We start from the raw sequence: 21,436 nt of genomic DNA on the forward strand, positions 1-21,436 counted from the left end.
GGATCCCCTGCCCCCACCTGGGGATTGGCAACCCTACAGTGGGAGGAGGAGGGCCCAGACCCCCCTCGGGCGACCCCTACGCCCCCGGGCAGGGCGAGGAGGGGATACCTTGCTCGCTGGGGATGTCATAGTCTTCCTCCAAGATGAGCTGGTCCCCGATCCAGATGGCGGCGGCGGCGGCAGGACCAGCCATGGCAGCAGCCCGCCCACCAGCGACTCCCCCCTCACCCCAAGTGGACCCAGGGGGCAGGCAAGGAGCCACCCCCACCCACCCTCCCTGGGAGCCGCGCTCCCACCCCCCAGGATGTCAAGTCTGCTATGAGTTACTCAATATCTGTATTAAGTTTGGTTCTGAAGTAAAGGAGTCTGGGTACTTTACAGTGTACACCGGGGGCTGCTAGCCCACTTTCCTGCCCCCTCACTAGAAAGGCCTTTGTTGTGTAACCTGCTTTGAAATGCTAACATGTGAACAAGATAGTGGCGCCTTCCCAGCCTTGTTCTCTGTGGGGAGTATGGGGTGTCAAGGCTTCGGCCTGGGAACGAAAGAAGTAGCATCCTAGTGTGAAGATGTGTTGCATAGATTGCCCCCCCCCCCGTAGGAATCCTTTAGATTCATACCTTAAATACTGGATTAGTGCATATGTATTTCAGTCCTTCAATCTCTGCCATGGTCTCTAGTTCTGATTACAATAAACTTGTTACTCTATCAAGAGACTCGTTATTGAATTCAGCCGACTTGACATTTTGAAGGACTCCTCTATCTTGGAGTTCAACCTTTCCGGCAACTGAAAAGGCAATGTCCGAACAGTCTCCGGAGAATGGAGGATTCCCAACCAGAGTGGAGGGGGCCGAGACACCCTGGCACATCCATACTGCCAGAAGGACCGCGGCCTCCCCTCCACAGTTTCAGCTGGTGGTGACCCCACGGCAATACCAGCCAAGGACCTCCACTACGCTGATGGATCAAGCCCCGGTCCGACGGGAGGCGATCATGACCCACCACACCAAGCGGGTCCAACTGGCCGAGGCCGCCGCCGCCCACCCGGGCGAGGCGAGCGAAGGCGCCGGAGCCGCGGGGGCGCAAGACCCCGGGAGTGGAAGCGAAGGGGCCGAGTGCGGAGCGGATGACGGAGGGGCGAGCCCCAAGGACCAGACCGATGAGGAGTACGAGGCGTTTCGCGCGATGGTCCGCAGGGAGATCGACGGGGCGGTGAGAGACCTCAAGGACCAGATGCAGACCCTGACCGCGCAGCTGGGCAGAGCGCTGGGGGTGACCGGGGCTCGCCAGCAACAGCCAGCCCCGACGGGTCCGCGGGGACCCCCGGTTCAACAGGGCCCCGCCGCCCCTCCACCCGGAGCGGCCCCGCAAGCCCCAGCGGCGCCCCCTCCTGCCCCGGTCAGACAAAGAGACCTGGGGGGAGGCCGGGAGCTGGACGCCACGTTCGACGGGGACCCGGAGGAAGTGAACTACTTCGCGATCCAGGCGAACAGCTACATGCACTACTGGGGGGACTCATTCCCCGATGAGATGAGCCGCGTGGACTACCTCGGGTCGAAGCTACGGGGCGCAGCGAAGAAGTGGTATGTGAGCCTATGCGAAACCAACAGCCCGGTCCTCCACTTCGTAAACACTTTCGTGCAAGCCCTGCTGACCCAGTACGAGGACCCCCTGCAAGAAACCCGAGCGCTGGCGGCGCTGCGGAACATGAAGCAAGGGGCCCGATCCATCCGAGAGTACGCGGCCGACTTCCAGGCCAACGCCGCCCGGGCTCGGAACTGGAACGAGGTGATGAAGATCGAGCACTTCACCAATGGGCTGAACCCGAGCATCCTGGATAGAGCGCTCACGCAAGCCCGCCCCGATACCCTGGTGGGGTGGATTCAGCTGACGGGGGAGGTGGAGACCAACCTGAAACGAGTGGCGATGCTGCGCCAAGCACTGGCCGCCGGCAGGGGAACGCCGAAAGCAAGCCCCGGGAAGGCTGAGCCACCTAAAGTCAAGAAGCAGGCGGTGGCTGCCCCGGGGGGGCCCCGACGTTGTTTCCGGTGTGGGGACCCCAACCATCTGGCCTCCGGCTGCCCCCAATCAGCCACCGGGGCCGCCCCACCGCAGGGAGCCACCCGCCCGGGCACCCCCGGCCCCAAGAAAACCACCGGCCGCCCTAAGGACACGGCGAAGAGCAGCGCGCTCCTGGTGCAAGACGACCTACAAGAGGAGGAGGTGCGTCTGTCAGAGGAGCTGGCCGAGCTGGCGTGGGAAGAGGAGCCGGCGGGAAACGACGCCGACCTGCTTTGAACGGTGCCAACCAGCAGGTCGACCGAGAGGAGGCACCGCTAACGGTGAGACCCACGGGAAGGTTGTACTTTATAGTGGTCAAATTGTTGAACCCAAAGCTAAAAAGGTTCCTACAGATCCGGGCCCTCATAGACTCGGGCTGTAATAGAGAGCTGATTTCCCCCAAGGTGGTGGAGGCTCTGGGGTTGAAACGCTTACAACTGCCCCACCCCATGCACTTTGAACAGATGGATGAGTCAGTAATGGGGGGGGAACCCTGCACGCAAGAGACTGAGCCATGCCCCCTGGGGATTGAGGACCACTGGGACTCAGAGACGTTTGTGATCGCGCCCGCCTGTGGCTACCCCGTGGTCCTGGGAGTGGGGTGGTTGGAGAAGCACGAGCCCCTCATCCGCTGGAGAGCCCAGACCATCAGATTTCCCGACCCAAGTTGCAACCAGCACCTTTGGCAGGCAGCATGGGGGCCACGAGCGCCAGCCGCTCGGGAGAGGGCGTGCGTCCTGGTGGAAGAGGTGCACCATGTCCCGGACGCCTACCGCGACCTGATGGAAGTATTTAGTGAGCGGGAGGCCAACCAGCTACCCCCCCACAGGAGCACAGACTGCGCGATAGAACTAATCCCCGGGGAAAGCCTTCCCAGGGCCAAGCTCTACCAAATGGGGTGGGCTGAGAAGAAGGAGCTGCGAAAATTCCTAGACTTGAACTTGAAAAGGGGGTTCATCAGACCCGCGACGGCCCCCCACGCGGCCCCCGTGTTGTTTAGAAAGAAAAAGGACCACAGTCTTAGGCTTTGCACTGATTTTCGTGGGATTAACGCGATTTCCATGTCAAACGCCTACCCCATCCCCCTCATCAAAGATTTGCTAAGCACGGTGGCGGGGGGGGGGGGGAGATTTTCACAAAGCTTGACCTGCGGGACGCGTACTTCCGAGTGCGCATCAAGGAGGGGGATGAGTGGAAAACGGCGTTCAACACCCCGATGGGGCAATTTGAATATTTAGTCATGCCGTTTGGATTGCAAGGGGCACCTGGGGTGTTCATGAATTTCATAAATGATGTATTGCGGAAATGTCTGTACAAGGGGGTGGTGGTGTACCTTGATGACATCATTATTTATTCGCAAGACGAACAATCCCATGTGAAACTAGTGAGGGAAGTGTTGGCCACCCTGCTGAAGCACCAGCTCTACGCCAAGCTGTCTAAATGCGAGTTCCACCGCACGGAACTAGACTATTTGGGCTTCCGGGTGTCTGGGGACGGGCTGGCCATGGATCCAGCTAAAGTTCAGGCAGTTCTAGAGTGGGCCTCCCCGAGGACACGTAGACAGCTCCAAAGTTTCATCGGATTCTCCAATTTCTATAGGACATTCATTGAAGGGTTCGCCCAGATCGCTCTGCCCCTAACAGACCTCCTGAAGACGAAGGGGAGGGGGGAGGAGGCAAAGCGACCAGGGGCCAGGCTGAATTGGACACCGACTTGTCAGGCGGCTTTTGACCGGCTTAAACAACTGTTCACAAGCGAGCCGGTCTTAAGCCACCCAGATGAGCGGAAGGGGTTTGTGGACCAATGCGACGCCTCCGATGTCGCCGTAGGAGCCATTCTCATGCAGAGGGATGAGGAGGGGAAGCTGAGACCCTGCGCTTACATTTCGCGAAAGTTCTCAGAGGAGCAGAGGAACTGGTCAGTGTGGGACAAAGAGGCTTTCGCTGTCATGTTTGCACTGAAAACTTGGAGGTCCTGGTTGGAGGGAGCCAGGGTGCCCTTTGAGATATGGACGGACCACAAAAATCTAGAGGCACTAACAGGGAAAAGAAAATTGAGTGAAAAGCAAATCAGGTGGGCGGGTTTCTTCTCCAGATTCGACTTCACCCTGAAGCACATCCCGGGGACCCGCAATTTTCTAGCAGACGCCCTGTCCAGGCTCCCACAGCATGAGAGCCAGAGAGAGGAAGTGGTAGATTCCCTGATCCCCCCCACACAAGTGGCGGCTATGGTCACTACCCGCTCGCAGAGGAAAAAGGAATTGAGTGGGCTAAGCAAAGAACGAATCACCCTAGAGGCCGAACGGGAGGGAGGTGGGCGGCCGGAGGGGTTGCAGAAAAGAAAAGACGCTCTTTGGTACAAGGGGGAGAAACTGTACATCCCGGAAACATTAAGGAAAGAAATTCTCCAACTATGTCACTGCTCCAAATTAGCTGGGCACTTCGGCTATGTAAAAACCTTGCACTTAGTGCACCGGCAGTTCTGGTGGCCGTCTCTAAAGAAGGATGTGTCGGACTTTGTAGCTGGTTGCCCGGTGTGTGTGATGGCAAAAAAGAGGGGGGGGAAACCCCCAGGACTCCTGCAGCCTCTGGAAACAGCAAAACGGCCATGGGCCATAGTGTCCATGGACTTCATAGTCGAGCTACCATCCTCCCGGGGGAAAACAGTCATACTGGTGGTGGTGGACACGTTTTCAAAACAAGCCCACTTCATCCCCTGCAGCCAATTACCCACGGCCAAGAAGCTAGCGACTTTATTTTTCGACCACGTGGCCAAGCATCACTCCATCCCTGACAAGGTCATAAGTGACAGGGGGCCTCAGTTCGTTGCCACCTTCTGGCGGGAGTTTTGTAAATTATTAGGGATGGAACAGGGGCTAAGCTCTGCCTATCACCCCCAGACGGACGGACAGACTGAGAGAGTGAACGGGGTGCTAGAGCAGTACCTACGGTGCTTTGTGAGCCTACGCCAGTCAGACTGGGTGGACCTCCTCCCCTTCGCGGAATACGCTTACAACAACAGCGCTCACAGTTCCACAAAAGCATCTCCCTTTGCAACAGTGTTTGGGTATGAGGGAAAGCCGATCCCCATGCTGCCAGGGGGGGAGGGATTGACGGGCTCAAGTTTCGAGCAATGGTGGCAAGGTCCCAGCCAATGCTGGCCAGCCATTCAAGAAAACCTGAAGCTGGCTAAGGAGGCGTATAAAAAACAGTACGATAAAAGCCATGTGCCAGTCTGGGACTTGAAGGTGGGGGATTCCGTATTTCTGTCAACAAAAAACCTGCCTCTGGCACAACCGTCTAGGAAATTGGCTTTTAAGTTCTTAGGGCCATTCAAAATCAAGCGGGTGATCAACCCGGTGACAGTAGAGTTAGACCTCCCCCCTGCCCTTGGTAAAGTCCACCCTGTTTTTCATTGCAGCCTACTGCGCAGATCTCCGGGGCCGTCCAAATGGCATTTGCAAGATTCACCAACCCTCCCCTCGAAGGGGGAGTGCCGGAGCCTCTCGGGGCCCGAGTTCCGGAGCCATAAATGTGGATCGCCCTCCTTGCAAGGCCGCCCGGCAGGGGGGGGGCCCTAGGGGGGGCAGTATGTCAAGTCTGCTATGAGTTACTCAATATCTGTATTAAGTTTGGTTCTGAAGTAAAGGAGTCTGGGTACTTTACAGTGTACACCGGGGGCTGCTAGCCCACTTTCCTGCCCCCTCACTAGAAAGGCCTTTGTTGTGTAACCTGCTTTGAAATGCTAACATGTGAACAAGATAGTGGCGCCTTCCCAGCCTTGTTCTCTGTGGGGAGTATGGGGTGTCAAGGCTTCGGCCTGGGAACGAAAGAAGTAGCATCCTAGTGTGAAGATGTGTTGCATAGATTGCCCCCCCCGTAGGAATCCTTTAGATTCATACCTTAAATACTGGATTAGTGCATATGTATTTCAGTCCTTCAATCTCTGCCATGGTCTTTAGTTCTGATTACAATAAACTTGTTACTCTATCAAGAGACTCGTTATTGAATTCAGCCGACTTGACACAGGAGGCCAAGCCAGCAGCTGCCGGGTGGTGGGCGAGCGAGCCTCTGCTTGGCGTTGCCCCGGAGACCGAGCAGGAAGGGGAGGCACTTCCGCGCGCAGACTGGAGCGGCCCTCTCGCTTTTCCTCCCCCCCCCTCCCAGGAGGCCGCGCCAGAAGGTGGCGGGCGGGCAGCTAAGGCATCTGACTTGGGTTGCCCAAGTAGGAAGAGGAGGAGGCACTTCCCAGCGCAGCCTAGAGAGGCACACTCTCTCTGCCACCACCACCCCCCGCCACGCTCCTGGCCCGCCCCCCCCCACTCCACCTCAGAGGCGGAGCGGGCGATGCCGCTGCGCCGCCGCCCCCTCCCCACCCCATCCCAGAAGCGGAGAAGGGGCAGCTCGCCGTGCTCCTTCGCGCTGTTTCTTCCCCCGCTTCTGTTTTTGGGGGGAGCGGGGGAAGAGGCTGGAAAACCTGGGGTCCCCCGCTAGAGCGGGAGGATTGGGACCCCTATGAGTCTGTGAATTAGGCAGATCCTGAGAAGGAGGGCAGGAAGGGCTGCATCAGGGCTTAGTTCTCATGGCCCTTCCTTAAATGCCCAGGGAAATGCTGATGGCCAATTTTGGGCCAGGTAGCAATTTTTTTCAGGCCAGTTTGGCCCTGGAGGTTTTTCATCATCTTCTGGGCATGGAGTTGGGGTCACTGGGGATGTGTGTGTGTGGGGGGAGGTATTTGTGAATTCCCTGCATTCCCGGGAGGTCCCTTCCAACTCTATGATTTTATGTATATACCAGCTCAAAGATGACTTTTTTGCAAGCTGTTCCCTCCAGATGGACCTGATGTTGGAAGTGTGCATAAATGTAGAATGCTCATGATTAGCACAGCTAACAGTGCAGCTCTCTAGAGCAGGAGTGTCAAACATGCAACGCAGGGGCCGAATCAGACCCCAAAGGGCTTCTATCAACTGGTGGTCGTCTGCTTCCTTCTTCCTCTCTCTTGCTTCCTTCTGCATCACAGCTTGCCTTGCCAGGCTTGCTCAATAGCACAGGAACTAGAGAGCAAAGTCTCTGTTTTCTCCATTGGCTGAGGCTCTTCTCTTGGGGAGGAAGGGGGAGGAGGGAGAGCTTGCTTTGCCAGGCTTTCTCAATTGCACAGCAGAGCTACTAAACCAAGCCTCCCTTCCTTCTATTGGCTGAGGCTCTCCCCTGGTCTGGTGGGGAAGGAAGAAAAGAGCCAGAGCTTTCTTTGTCCAGTTTCCTGAATTGCACAGGAGAGATACAAAGAAAGCAGCTTTAAGACCAACAAATACTAATGTTTTAAGCATGTTTCATTTTAAGTTTTTAAGAAGACAGAAGATATTGGATGTATATTCCGCCCTCCACTCTGAATCTCAGAGTGGCTCACAATCTCCTTTACCTTCCTCCCCCACAATAGACACCCTGTGAAGTGGGTGGGGCTGAGAGAGCTCTCACAGTAGCTGCCCTTTCAAGGACAACCTCTGCCAGAGCTATGGCTGACCCAAGGCCATTCCAGCAGGTGCAAGTGGAGGAGTGGGGAATCAAACCCGGTTCTCTTAGATAAGAGTCTGCACACTTAACCACTACACCAAACTGGCTCTCTTTAATTGTGTTTGTCTGTGTCCTTTATAAAGTTTATATCTCTGCTCCCAGTATTACATTTTACGACACTCATGGCCCAGCCTGACAAGATAACATTGATGTGGGACCCATTCCAGCCCTCATAACAAATGAGTTCCACACCCCTGGTCTAGAGAGCTACATCCTTTGGAGGCCATTCTTGTCAATGGGCTTAGAAGGATGGGATTTCACTGTACATTTGTGGATGGGACCAGGGGTCAGGGAGTCTGCTGTGCCATAGTGGGTACTGCTACCTTCAATATCTGAGCACACCTTTCCTTGTGAAGCTGCCCATCTGCTCCGGGTTGAACACCAGAGGCCTGCCAGAGCTTCCTTTTTGCTCTTTTTTTAAAAATGGGGGGGGGGGATGTGAAACAGTTAATAATTAACACTCCCCCTTGGGATGATATATCTCCAGACCTGAGCTTAGCTTAAAGTTGTTACAATGTAAAATGGAATGAAAGACACCCAATTATAGTATCTCGCTCTGTCACCTTCTCCAGACACCCGGTCACAATTCCCACTTCAGCATAATTAAAAGATAAAGGATAAGGAGGCTTTGTAAAAACTGTGCTCTGGGATGACTTTTCCAAGTAATTACCTGCTAATCGCTTGCATGGGTGACCTGAATGTTAGTCCTTCGGGAAAAGCACAGCTTTTAAAATAATTTTGTTTCTAGACAAGATCCTTCAGTCTTCCTCCCCCCTTCTGGGGGTAGATATCACAGAACCAACACCCTTCTACAAGGAGGGTTTGCACTTCCATGTGTGTCCAGGAGAGGAGAGATCCATAGGCCTGGTCACATAAAGCTTCCTAGTGCTCCAATTTAGGGTTGCTAGCCTCCAGGTGGTAGCTGGAGATCTCCTGGTATTACAACTGATCTCCAGGCAACAGAGATCAGTGCACCTGGAGAAAATGGCTGCTTTGGAAGGTGGACTCTGTGATGTCATACCCCACTGAAGTTCCTCCCCTCCCCAACCCCCCTCTCAGGCTCCACCCCCAGAATCTCCATGGCAGGATTGGTATTCAAGTCCAGTATACTGAGCCAATTGTCATCTCTCAGAGCCAGCGTGGTGTACTGGTTAAGAGTGGCAGACTCTAATCTGGAAAAGCAGGTTTGATTCCATACTCATAGAGCATATGATCAGGCCCATCCAGTCCAATGGCTCCTCCAGTCCAACACTCTGCATCACACAGTGGCCAAAACCCAGGTGCCATCAGGGCCCAGAAGCCCTCCCATTGTTGCCCCTCAAGCACCAAGAAGGTAGAGCATCACTGCCCAATGTCCTTCCTCCACATGAAGCCTGCTGGGTGACCTCGAGCCAGTCACAGTTCTCTCCAAACTCTCTTGGCCTCATCTACCCCAAAAGGTGCCTGTTGTGGGGAGAGGAGAGGAAGGAGATTGTAAGCCCTTCGAGACTCCTTTGAGAATAGAGGAGTATAAAAACCAACTCTTCTTCTTCCTCCTCCTCCTCTTCCCACCTAGCTGGAGGGTCTGTTTACACTCATCTCTATAGACACTGTGACTGTTGTGTGTTGGGTCCAAATGTAATCTGCAGGCCTTCAATCAAAAGATATATTGCAGTTTTGCAAGAGCCTGCAACAAACCCCTAGAAGGTTGCCCCCCTCCCTTCAACCCCTTTTGTCTCCAGACTGGGCAGTGTGGGTCAGTCATCAACAAAGAAGAAAAGAGTTTGCTTAACCTCTCTCAAGTGATGAGAGGAATGCACACACATCAGACCTCTAGAAATGTCACAGTTTTTTGTCTTTTTCATTTCCAGTCACCCCCAAAGATGAGACATGTGAAGTATTTCTTTCTGTATTTTGAAGCAACGTACTATGATTCCATTTGCTTTTTTGGTAGAGTTACACTTTTAGAAGAGCGTAACTTTGTTTAGGATAGTGCTGTAAAACCCATAATAGATAGATCAGTGATGAAATAAATAACCAAACAAGCAAGGGTAGAATCTGTAGCCTTCATACCTGCGTGCCATGAGAAGTACCATATTTGCTGGCGTATAAGATGACTGGGCGTAAAAGACGACCCCCCAACATTTCCACTCAAAATATAGAGTTTGTTATATATTTGCCGTATAAGACTACCCCCTCTTCCGCACACCTTCCACACATTAGTGCCATTACAGTACCTGTCATTGTCACCATTGTACGGCCGCAGTGCGACCGCAGCGCCTCCAGCCCGCCCCGCATCTCCCTGTGACCGGCACTAGTGCGCATGTGCGAGCTCTGCGTAGGCAAGGGGCGGGCCGGAGCGCCGCTGCTTCCCGCTGAGCAGAACGGGCCGGTCACGCCAAAAAGGCTGGCACCCCTGTCTCGCTGCTGATGCTCGCTGCAGCCAAGCTGATGACCCGCCGCGGCCGTGCTGGATATCGCGCAATACTGGACGGTATGTAGAATGAGGTGGGCGGGCATCGGGAGGCCACTATGGGCACCGGGTGAGCATCGGAAGGCCACTATGGGCAGCTATGTCTATCCCAACTGAAGTGCACCCGGCAAATAAGACGACCCCCCCCCCCCACTTGGAGGCATGTTTTTCAGGGCAAAAAAGTAGTCTTATATGCCAGCAAATACTGTACTTCAAATCCTTCAAGCTCTTGGGAGTCTAAAGTGCTGGTCCAGCTGCATCTGGCACAATTCTTTGCCCTGGCCGTCATTGCATTAGGTGTAATCATCCAATCAGTTGGGCGGCCCCTATACAGAGATGCAGCCAGATTCTTGCTATCTAAGGAGGCCGCCTGTTCTGTCTTTGGGAAGCAGGCCCAGGTCAGTCATGGGTGGGGATGCCATTCCTTGGAAAGCAAGGAGTTTCCCCTCTGAAACCCTCTGTAAGAGAGAATTGTGCCTCCTGCCCTTGCCCTGGATTTCAGCCACGGCCATAAGAAATTCTGGAAATGCTGCTCAAGGGCTAGTTTGGCTTTTCTGGGGAAGGAAGTGAAAAGAACATGGAAAGAAAATATTTATCTGCCATTCATGCTGAAAAATGTAGCCCTGCATGCACCAGTCAGAGTCCAAGGGCAGTGTGCAAGGGTGGTTGGCACTGCTGCTTTGGCCCCTCTCCCCCCGGGGTCCTTTCTGTCCAAGGAGAGATGAAGGGGCAGCATAAAAGGCAAGCCCTGGAGAAAGTGTAGGGCTTCAGAAGGCGGGCCTTAAAAAGGAAGTCCTCCACATGCCAGGGAAACACTCTCATCTGGCAACTGTCCAGAAGAGGGGAAACCACTCGTGCCCGTGGAAAACTGTCCAGAGGGCAAATTCCTAGAGATTTGGAGATGGAGGTTGGGGAGGGCAGGGAGGAGGAGGAGATTGGATTTATACCCTGCCCTTCACTCCGAGCAGCTTACAATCTCTTTTCCCTTCTTCCCACATAGGGTTGGTGGGGCCTGGAGAAAATGGCTGCTTTGAACTGTGGCCTCTCTGGCATTGGACTTTGCTGAGGCCCCTGCCCTCCCCAAACCCTGCCCTCTCTCAGATCCAGCCTCACAGTCTCCAGGTATTTTCTGACCTGGCAATCCCATCCCTGTGAGGGCAGGGCCCTCAGCAAGGACACCCTGTGAGGTAGGTGGGGCTGAGAGAGCACTTTTGAGAACAGCTTTTGAGAGAACAGCTCTAAGAGAGCTGTGACTGGCCCAAGGTTGTAGCAGGAAAATAACGAAGCCCCACACATTGCTTGGTTTGAAACGAGGTATTTTACTTTGACATCGAAGCAGAACTTGTCAGCATGAGCCCAAAATGACTAAGTTAAAATCACCAGCCTTCTGGCCATTTTTATTCACAACTCCAAACAAGCAGACAAGCCCACCAACCTTGTCTATTCAAATGCCCCACCTTCCTGTATGAGTCTGCTATCAGCTTTCAGCAAGAAGCTTCTTCTCTGCGGGGCCCCTGTCTGTTGTCTATTTACAACCTTGGATTCCACCCTTAGACTGTCTGCTTTTAACAGTTACAGCTGCTTCAAATATTGCATCAGACATTCTCTTCTGAAGGCACAAAAACCATATTTTCATTTATTATTATTATAGAGGTATTCATTAATTATTCAGGGGTCCCCCTTCATCGTCACACCAGCAGGTGCAAGAGGAGGAGTGGGGAATCAGACCCAGTTCTTCCAGCTTAGAGTCCATGCTCCTAACCACTAACCAAACTGGGACTTCAGTGGGGGCTCCCCCCTCCCAGTACCCCAAATGCCTAATTTGCCACTTCCCCCCCCTCCCAGCATGCTGAGAGGAGCAATGCCAGCCTCCCCTTACCTGCTTCAATGTGAGCATCTCCGTAAAGCATTCTCTCAAGAGAGCGCAGGATGCGATGAGACTTGGCTCCCCCCCTCGTCGTGCTGCACACTCTTTTTTTGAGGCTTCTCTTCCCTCTGATCGCGCTCTAACTTAAGAGAACGCTTTATGGAAATGCCCGGGTCAAAGCGGCCTGAGTAAGGGGAGGCTGGAGTGGATGGTGACAAGAAGACAAGAAGGGAGGAAGGGGGCATGGCATAGGTGGGCAGGCAGAGGGGAGGGCTGGTGGGGCTTGGCACTGGAGGGCAGTGCCGTGGAGGGGGCGCCGTGGAGCAACTTTGCCTAGGTGCACAGGGTACCCTAGGGCCAGCCCTGAGTATGCCTGGAAGACATGGCTGATTTCTGGTGACCCCTTGTCATGATCTGTGCTGTGCTGTGAGACAGAGGGCTAGTGGGTTAAGTTTAGTTGCATTGACCTTATGTTTATTTGCCTTCTCCCATGTTACTATATAGTTTTAAAGCACCTTGTTTGTTCACCTGCCATTTATTGATTTTCCTGTCTAAAATAAACCTTTTTGTTGTTCTTTGTTCCTCTGCCTGGTCTACATGCCTGTTTCTCTGGGCCTTCCCAAGGGACCCTCATTCCAAAGTGGTGGCAGCATCAGGTGACACCCCATCTGGGTCATGACACCTCTGTTGAGGGTTTGGACATAAGAGAATATAAGAACATAAGAGAAGCCATGTTGGATCAGGCCAATGGCCCATCCAGTCCAACACTCTGTGTCACACAGTGGCCAAAAAAAAGGAGGTTCACAAGTGGGACTAGGAGCCTTTCCACTTTGCCCCCTCCCCAAGCACCAAGAATACAGAGCATCACTGCCCCAGACAGTTCCAATAATATGCTGTGGCTAATAGCCACTGATGGACCTCTGCTCCATATTTTTATCCAAACCCCTCTTGAAGCTGGCTATGCTTGTAGCCGCCACCACGTCCTGTGGCAGTGAATTCCACATGTTAATCACCCTTTGGGTGAAGAAGTACTTCCTTATATGAGTTCTAACCCCATTGGGGAATACCCTATGAGGAATACTCCAGACGGTGAGAAATGAGATGGCCGACATGGCAGGGGGCCTGAGGGATGAGATCCAAGCCAATGCCACCTTCATGGCACAAGAAATTAGAAGGCAACTCGACTGAGTGTTGAGACCCAGCGACCTGAGGGGAATACCAATACCTCCCCGGGAAGACAACCGGCCGCGCTGCCAATGCCAGCCCCGATGCCACCACCACTGGTGCCACTACCAGTTCCTCGAGATTACGGTAGAGGAAGAGAGCTAGATGCTACATTCGATGGGGATCCCGAAGAAGTGGAGTACTTCTCCATCCAAGCCAATAGTTATATGCACTATTGGGGGAATACATTTCCTGATGAATTCAGCCGGGTGGACTACCTGGGGTCAAAGCTGAAAGGGGCCGCCAAGCGATGGTACGTGAGTCTGTACGAGACCAGGAGCCCCGAATTGGATACCGTAGCCGCTTTCCTACAAGCTCTACTCACACAATATGAAGAACCGCTACAAGAAACTCAGGTGCTGACAGCCCTCCGAGACATGCAGCAAGGGTTGAAATCAGTGCGTGATTATGCGGCAGTTTAGAGCCAACACAGTCAAAGTGCGGGGCTGGAATGAGCTGATGAAAATAGAACAGTTCCAGAGGAGCCTGAACGCAAGCGTGTTAGATAGAGCTCTACAACAAGCTCATCCCACCACACTGGTGGGATGGGTGCATTTAGCAGGTGAAGTAGAGACTAACATGAAGAGAGTGGCCCTGCAACATCAACAGCAGCAAGGGAGCAAGGGGGGACGTGAGTCTTGGTCGGGGGCTAAACCTGAAGGGAAAAAGGCTACTCCGGCTGGAGGGGCCACCAAGCCGACTACTCCTCACAGGTGTTTCCGGTGTGGGGATCTAAATCACCTCGCTGCCAACTGTCCGGAGCGGCCTCGAGGCCCTCCCCTTACTCTGAAGCCCGGCGCATCAGCACCCAAGAAAACTTCCACTCATCCCAAAGAATCAGCGAAAGGGAGCACTGTAGCCACTACTGCACTGGACGAAGAAACCATCATCATCGATGAGCTGAGCAAGATGTCCTGGGAGGATGAGCCGGCAGGAAACGGGAATGACCTGCGCTGAGATGTGTCGAGCAGCAGGTTGTGGAATTAATGGCACCATTGAGGGTGAGAATAACTGGATCTTTATTTTTTGTCCCATAAACTTTACTAAACTCGCAGCTAAAGAGATTTGTACATGTGCTGATTGATTCAGGATGCATCAGAGAAATAATTACCCCCAAGTTAGTGGATGCTCTGGGTCTCCCCGAGGTTTCCTTACCCGAACCCATACAATTTGAACAGATGGACGGGACAGTAATGAAAGGGGAATCCTGTGTGGAGCAGACTCAAGCAGTGCCAGTAGGCATAAAAAATCACTGGGATACCGAACTTTTCGTAATTGCTCCTTCCGCATCTTTCGATGTGGTTTTAGGAGTAGGTTGGTTGGCGAAGCATGAACTAGACATTAAATGGGGAGACCAAATCATAGACTTTACTGACAGTAAGTGCAGTCGCCACCAATGGGATAGGACTTGGGGTATGGAACCTCCCCCCAGGAATGAAAGACTATGCTTAACAGTAGAAGAAGTGCGCTCCATCCCCAAGGAATATAAGGATTTAAGAGGGGTGTTATATAAGCGAAGAGGAGGAGAATGAGCTTCCCCCACACTAGAGTACCAACTGTGCCATAGAGCTAATCCCAGGGCAAGAACTCCCCAAGGCGAAACTGTACTCCATGGGGTGGGCAGAGAAGGCTGAACTGAGGAAACTCTTAAACAAAAACCTAAAGAGGGATTTTATTAGACCAGCAACCTCACCACATGCCGCCCCAGTATTGTTTAGAAAGAAGGATGGGGGGCTTAGACTTTGCATAGATTTTCGAGTGATCAATGGGATTTCTACCTCGAATGCCTACCCCATCCCATTGATTAAAGACCTCTTGAGTACTGTGTCAGAAGAGAAAATCTTCACAAAATTGGACTTACGGGATGCTTACTTTAGAGTATGCATAAAAGAAGGCGATGAGTGGAAAACCACCTTCAATACTCCCATGGGTCAGTTTGAGTACCTAGTCATGCCATTTGGATTACCAGGGGCACCCGGAGTTTTTATGAATTTCATCAACGAAGTACTAAGGGAATACTTATATAAAGGGGTTGTGGTGTACCTGGGTGATATAATTATCTATTCCAAGGATTTAAAGTCTCATGTAAAGTTAGTACTTGAAGTACGAACATAAACTATACGCTAAATTGTCTAAGTGTGAGTTCCACAAAACAGAACTGGATTATTTGGGGTACAGAGTGTCTGGAAAGGGACTAGCAATGGACCCTGCCAAGATACAAGCAGTATTAGATTGGAAACCCCCGAGGACACGTAGACAGCTCCAATCTTTCCTCGGATTCGCGAATTTTTACCGTAATTTTATTCAGGTTTTTGCACATACTATGTTGCCACTGATGGACCTTCTTAAAACAAAAGGGAAGGGTCTGGAGGCAAAAAAGCCAGGCGCTAAACTAAAATGGACAACCAAGTGTCAGGAGGCATTTAATAAACTGAAAAGGTTGTTCACCAGTGAACCTATCCTTAGTCACCCAGACGAATTGAGACCTTTCGTGGTCCAATGTGACGCCTCTGACATCGCGGTGGGAGCAATACTAATGCAAGCCGATGATGAGGGGAGGCTACGACCCTGTGCATACATCTCTAAAAAATGTTCCCAGGAACAGCGGAATTGGTCCGTGTGGGACAAAGAGGCATTTGCAGTGACTTTTGCGTTAAAAACCTGGAGGTCTTGGCTAGAGGGAGCCCGAGTCCCATTCGAAATCTGCATAGATCACAAAAACTTAGAGGCACTTACGGGACATCGGAAACTAACTGAAAAGCAAATTCGGTGGGCGGGATTTTTCACCAAATTTGATTTTACTTTAAAACATATCCCTGGATCAAAAAATTTCTTGGTGGATGCGTTATCTCGATTTCCTCAACACAACAGTCAAAGAGAGGAAGTTATTGACTCTATCATATCACCCGATCATCTAGTAGGGGTAGTCACTACTAGATCCAAAACAAAAAAAGGTAACCTAGAAGAAAAATGGGGAGGAGAACGACTAATCACTGAAGTGGAGAAAGAGGGGGATACCAAACCAGAAGGAGTTATCAAGGGGGAAGGAGGGTTCTGGTACCGGGAAGGGAAACTCTATGTACCAGAGAGCTTCCGGAAAGAAGTGCTACAGTTTTGCCATAATAGTAAAATTTCAGGGCACTTTGATTATGTGAAAACCTTACACTTGGTCAATCGACAATTTTGGTGGCCACATATGAAAAAAGACATTTAGAGTTATGTATCCACCTGCCCAGTGTGCATAATGGCCAAGAAAAGGGGAGGGAAACCCCCTGGATTACTACAACCCTTAGAGACTGCCGGGAGGCAGTGGTCAGTAGTTTCAATGGACTTTATTGTAGAGCTCCCCATGTCTCAAGGGAAAACCGTAATATTGGTAGTAGTGGACACTTTCTCGAAGCAAGCACACTTCATCCCATGCTCGCAACTACCTAATGCGAAGAAGCTAGCCTACTTGTTTTTCCAACACATTGTTAAATTACACTTCTTCCCCGATAAGATCATTAGTGACAGGGGGCCACAGTTTGTTACCAACTTCTGGCGGGAGCTTTGCAAATTAACAGGCATGGAGCAAGGTCTGAGCTTAGGATGCCATCCTCAGACAGATGGACAGACGGAAAGAATAGATGCGCTCCTAGAACAGTATTTACGGTGCTATGTGAATCACCAACAATCCAATTGGGTGGAATTGCTTCCCTTTGCAAAATATGGATATAACAACAGTGTCCACAGTTCCACCAAGACGTCTCCCTTCAGAGTAGTGAATGGCTATGAAGGGAAACCTTTCCCATTATTACCAGGAGGAGATGTCACGGAATTACCTTCGTTGTTTGAACATTGGTGGGGAAATTTAGGAAATGAGTGGAAGGTAATACAGAAAAACTTGGAAGTGGCCAAAAACACTTATAAAAGACATTATGATAAGAATCATGTTCCAGTATGGGATTTCAAAGTAGAAGAGACAGTTTTCCTATCGACTGAAAACTTCCCAATGTCCCAGCCTTCCAAGAAGTTAGCTTACAAGTTCCTGGGTCCGTTCAAAATAAAAAGAGTCATCAATAAAGTCACCGTGGAGTTAGATCTACCAAAAATGTTTAGTAAAATTCATCCTGTCTTTCATTGCAGCCTATTATGCCAAGATCCTGGAGCTACGTCTTGGCACCCTCGACCACCAGCTCCACAACCTATCCAGATTGGAAATCAGAGTCACCATGAAGTACAGGAAATTCTGGATGCAAAATTAAAAAGAGGGGTGCTGTATTTTCTAATTAGATGGAAACACTTCCCACCTAGTCATGATGAGTGGGTAGAGGCTTCAAATGTAAAAGCTGCAAGATTAATAAAGAAATTCTACCAAATAAACCCAGGGAAAAATCTTAGGGGGGGGCAGTATGTCAAGCATGCTATTTCTGTGCATTAAACCAATACCCTTATTGGAATCTGATTTCTCTCTCTTTGTGTCTGACATCTGTCTTTTCCCATAGTTGCATTTCAAAGCTCAATCCCCCTCATACTTTTCTCACTTCCCTTTCCTCTTTCCCACCTCTGAATAGAAAATGTAGGAATGCTATAACTTTGATGATAGAGAGAAAGAGGCACTTCCCCTGGACAGTTCCCATTCACCGCTTATCAAAAGGAGCAGGAATGTATGAAAACAAGGGAAGTTTCAACCGCATGATAGTAGTGGGTAGTATTTTTGCATAGTTGTAACAATTCACACATGCTTGTTATGTCTTGAGGCTATCTTTTCTATATCCTTTGATGTGGTCCTGAAAACACTACGCTATGAGCAATTCTGTATCACTCTCAAGGTACCGTACCTTGAGCAACAATGGATTATCAATAAAACGAGTCTTTGTATCAAACAACTGTTTGTTTATTTGAAATACTGATGCTTGACAGTTGGTCTTTAAGTTTTTTGCAATATGCTCCTCATGGTCCCTTTTGCCTGCCTCATCACAGTCTTGCATTTGATTTGCCACAGCCTGTGTTCCCTTTTATTAATCTCACTTGGACTAGCTTTCAACCGCTTAAAGGAATTCTTCTTACCTTTTACAGCTTCTGTAACGTTTTGTGAACCATGCAGGACTTTTCTTATACCTCTTTGTGCCTTTCCTAACTTGTGGTATATATTTTATCTGAGCGTCTAGGATTGTAGTTTTAAATAGCCTCCAAGCTTCCCCAAGGGTTTTGACTGCATTTACCTTTCTTTTCAGTTTCCTCTTCACATGCCTCCTCATCTCAGAGAATTTACCCCTTTTAAAGTTAAAAGTGGTTGTGCTGGTCTTTTGGAGCAACTCCCTGTTTATACAAATGGTGAAATCAATAACGTTATGGTCACTGCTCCCAAGCAGTGCAATCACTTTTACATCTCTCATCAGGTCTTGGGCATTACTTAGGCATGCCTGCCTCTGCGTCCCAGCCTGGTTATTCCTTGGAGGTCTCCCATCCAAGTACTTGCCAGGGTCATCCCCACTTAGCTTCTGAGATCTGAGGAGATCAGGCTTTCCTGGGCTATTCCAGGTCAGGCCCCCCTCTCCCCTTTCTTAAGCTCTAGCAATCGAACGGCAAGTGAACCTGAACTACCAATCTTGGTCAGTGCGGAGTGCCTGAATTCACTTTTTGCAGGCAAAACAAAAGAAGGGGCAAAAATACAACCCCAAAATGGAACTGGATACTTAAAAGGTCAAGATCATAAGTGTATACATATATATAAAATAAAATATATCTTTAATATTGCAGTGCAAAATAGGAGTCGATTGCACCTTTAAGACCAACTTAGTTTTATTCAGAACATAAGCTTTCATGTCCTCTTAAGCACACTTCATAAGTGCAGTTATATGATTGCTTAAAAACTCCATATAGTTCATTAAAAATATATACACACTGTGACTGAAGAATTGTATTCCAGGGGTGTCAAATGTATGGCCCTCAGGATGGATGCAGCCCTCACAGGGCTCAAAAAAGTCCCCCAAGCAACTTCCTTCTCCTGCTTTCTTTTCCAAGGCTGCAGCTGCAGCCTCACTGTAACTTGCTTCCCCCACCACCACCAGCTTCCTCAGTGGCTCTTTGCTTTCTGTTCCCTGCATCTCATCTCCCCCCTCTCTCTTTCACACAAACACACACACACACACACAGGTACAGAGGTACAGATAGTTCCATGGTTGCTTCCTGCAAGAGAGATACAAAGATAGACTCTCTCTCTCTCTCTCTCTCACACACACACACACACACACAGAGCTTCTGCTTCCTTCTATGAGGCTGCTGCTCTTTTGAGGAGGAAGGAAAGCTGAGGAAAGAGAGTCCCATCGCAGCTTCAAGACCAACATTTTTATTCCAGATAAGTTTTTCCGTACAAGCTCTGTTTTTAGGAGGGTGGGTGGATAGATGGATTCTTCTGACAAGCACAACGTACATTGAGGAAATTATTTTGGCTTATTCTAAAAAGTGGGTGTTTTTTTAAAATGGATTTCTCTGTTCCTATCTGGATTTATTTTCTTTCATAAAGACCCATATTAGGAATTAGAACACTTGGACTGGTCCTTATATCTTGGAGAGCAGAGTGATTTTAGATGCCAAATGATAACAGAACACATTGATAATGAGACAGGAAAACTAGGTCTCAGTTCAGTCCTGGAGGATGCATTGTCCTGAGCTCCCCAGAGAAGAATTGAGACCTAGGTTTCCTGTCTCATTACCAGTGCTGGTATCTCCATGCCTACAACCCATCTGCATCTCACATCTAATCCAATCAAGCCTGCTATTGTAATTCACCTGCTATTCCCATTTGACATCTGAAATCACCTTTATAAAGTTTATATCTCCGTATTACATTTTATGGCACGCAGGGCTTGGCCCAGCAAAGTGACATTTATGTCAGATCCAGCCCTCGTAACAAATTAGTTCAATACCCCTGTAACGTATTCCGTATCATCTCTCTTTGATGTGGCTATAAAGATCAGGAGCCAGACATAATCCTCCCAAAGAGCATTCTGCACCACAGTCATTCTTCCAATACACCCACAATACCTTACAGGGCTAACCACAATACAGTCCTTCATACAGTGTATGTGTGGTATTAAATTGGGACCACTGTGGGAACTTTGTGGCTGAAATGTGTCTGGTCCAATTTTATTGGTTTATTAGTTCCAGTCAGTACTATTACATTGTGTTATGTATACAGCAAAGTGTGCTACTAAGAGTATACTGAATGTAATGTATAGAGAGAGAAGGGTGCTCCAAAGAGTGATGGTAAGAGCACAGAAGATTTGTGGATGCTCTCTCCCCTCATTGGTGGATCTGTATAATATGGGATGTAAAAGGAAGATACAAATGATCTTAAAGGACCCTTCACATCCGAGCCACTTGCTATTTGAGATCTCACCGTCGGGCAGACGATATAGAGTGTTGAAGGCTAAGACAAATAGATTTAAGGGCAGCTTCTATCCAAGTGCTGTGGTTAGGCTAAATGCAGGGCTATGAATGGTTATTTGTTTTAGATGTATTTAAATGGTGTATGTATATGTTTTTTCTTTAGTGTTGATGTGTTGGTATGTTTGTGGAAGAGCACCTCATTTCGTTGCTCTCATTTTCCTTTTTTGAGAACAATGACAATAAATTTATCATATCATATCGTGTACTGCACAGTGTGTTACCTGTAAGGCCTAAAGGCCTATTTATCTTTTTTAATTAAATATTTTAAGCCCACTGTAATATTAAAGGTATATTTTGTTTAATCTTATATATAAGATTAAGGTTGAGGTCACATATATGCTTGTGACTTCAACCTTTTAGGTATCCAGTTCACTTTTTGCAGGACCTATAATAGCAAAAGTCTCTACTCCCTCCAAGATAACATGGAGATTTTTCTCACCTGCAGGATGCGTGGAGCGACCAAAAAGGGCAGCTGCACCTGGACGCTGAACAGAACTACAAGCTCCTTGGAGCACAGAAAACCTCGGAGGGACTCTACCTGCTCTTTAAAAGGCCCTTTGGAACCTGTGACCCCCAGGACTATCTAATCGAGGTAGTGCCTCTCTGTGTCTACCAGCTGGACCTTCTACACAATTTAAATGTGGGGCTGGCACGACACAAAAGTCCCCCTGTGCAATTTAACTCCGGCTTGGGAAATTCCTGGAAATGTGGGGGTGGAGCCTGGGGGCAGAGTTTGGAGAGGAAGCTCAGCAGGACTGTAAGGCTGCAGCATCAACCCTCCAAAGCTGCCATTCCCTCCAGGGGGACTGACCTCTGCAGTCTGTAATTTC

The 21,436-nt window shown here is 50.1% G+C and overlaps 1 protein-coding gene across 1 annotated transcript in view; it reads left to right on the forward strand.

The window, feature by feature from the left end:
• The window catches only part of DBH (dopamine beta-hydroxylase), a 61,556-nt gene that overhangs the window by 3,612 nt on the left and 36,508 nt on the right, over nucleotides 1-21,436 (forward strand). The window contains exon 2 of the mRNA XM_060250903.1: nucleotides 21,052-21,198. Within this exon, the coding sequence (XP_060106886.1) occupies nucleotides 21,052-21,198 (147 nt within the window). The remainder of the gene's footprint in view (nucleotides 1-21,051; nucleotides 21,199-21,436) is intronic.

This window comes from Heteronotia binoei, chromosome 12 (genome assembly GCF_032191835.1).
Source record: "Heteronotia binoei isolate CCM8104 ecotype False Entrance Well chromosome 12, APGP_CSIRO_Hbin_v1, whole genome shotgun sequence".
In the NCBI taxonomy this organism is placed as follows: domain Eukaryota; kingdom Metazoa; phylum Chordata; class Lepidosauria; order Squamata; family Gekkonidae; genus Heteronotia; species Heteronotia binoei.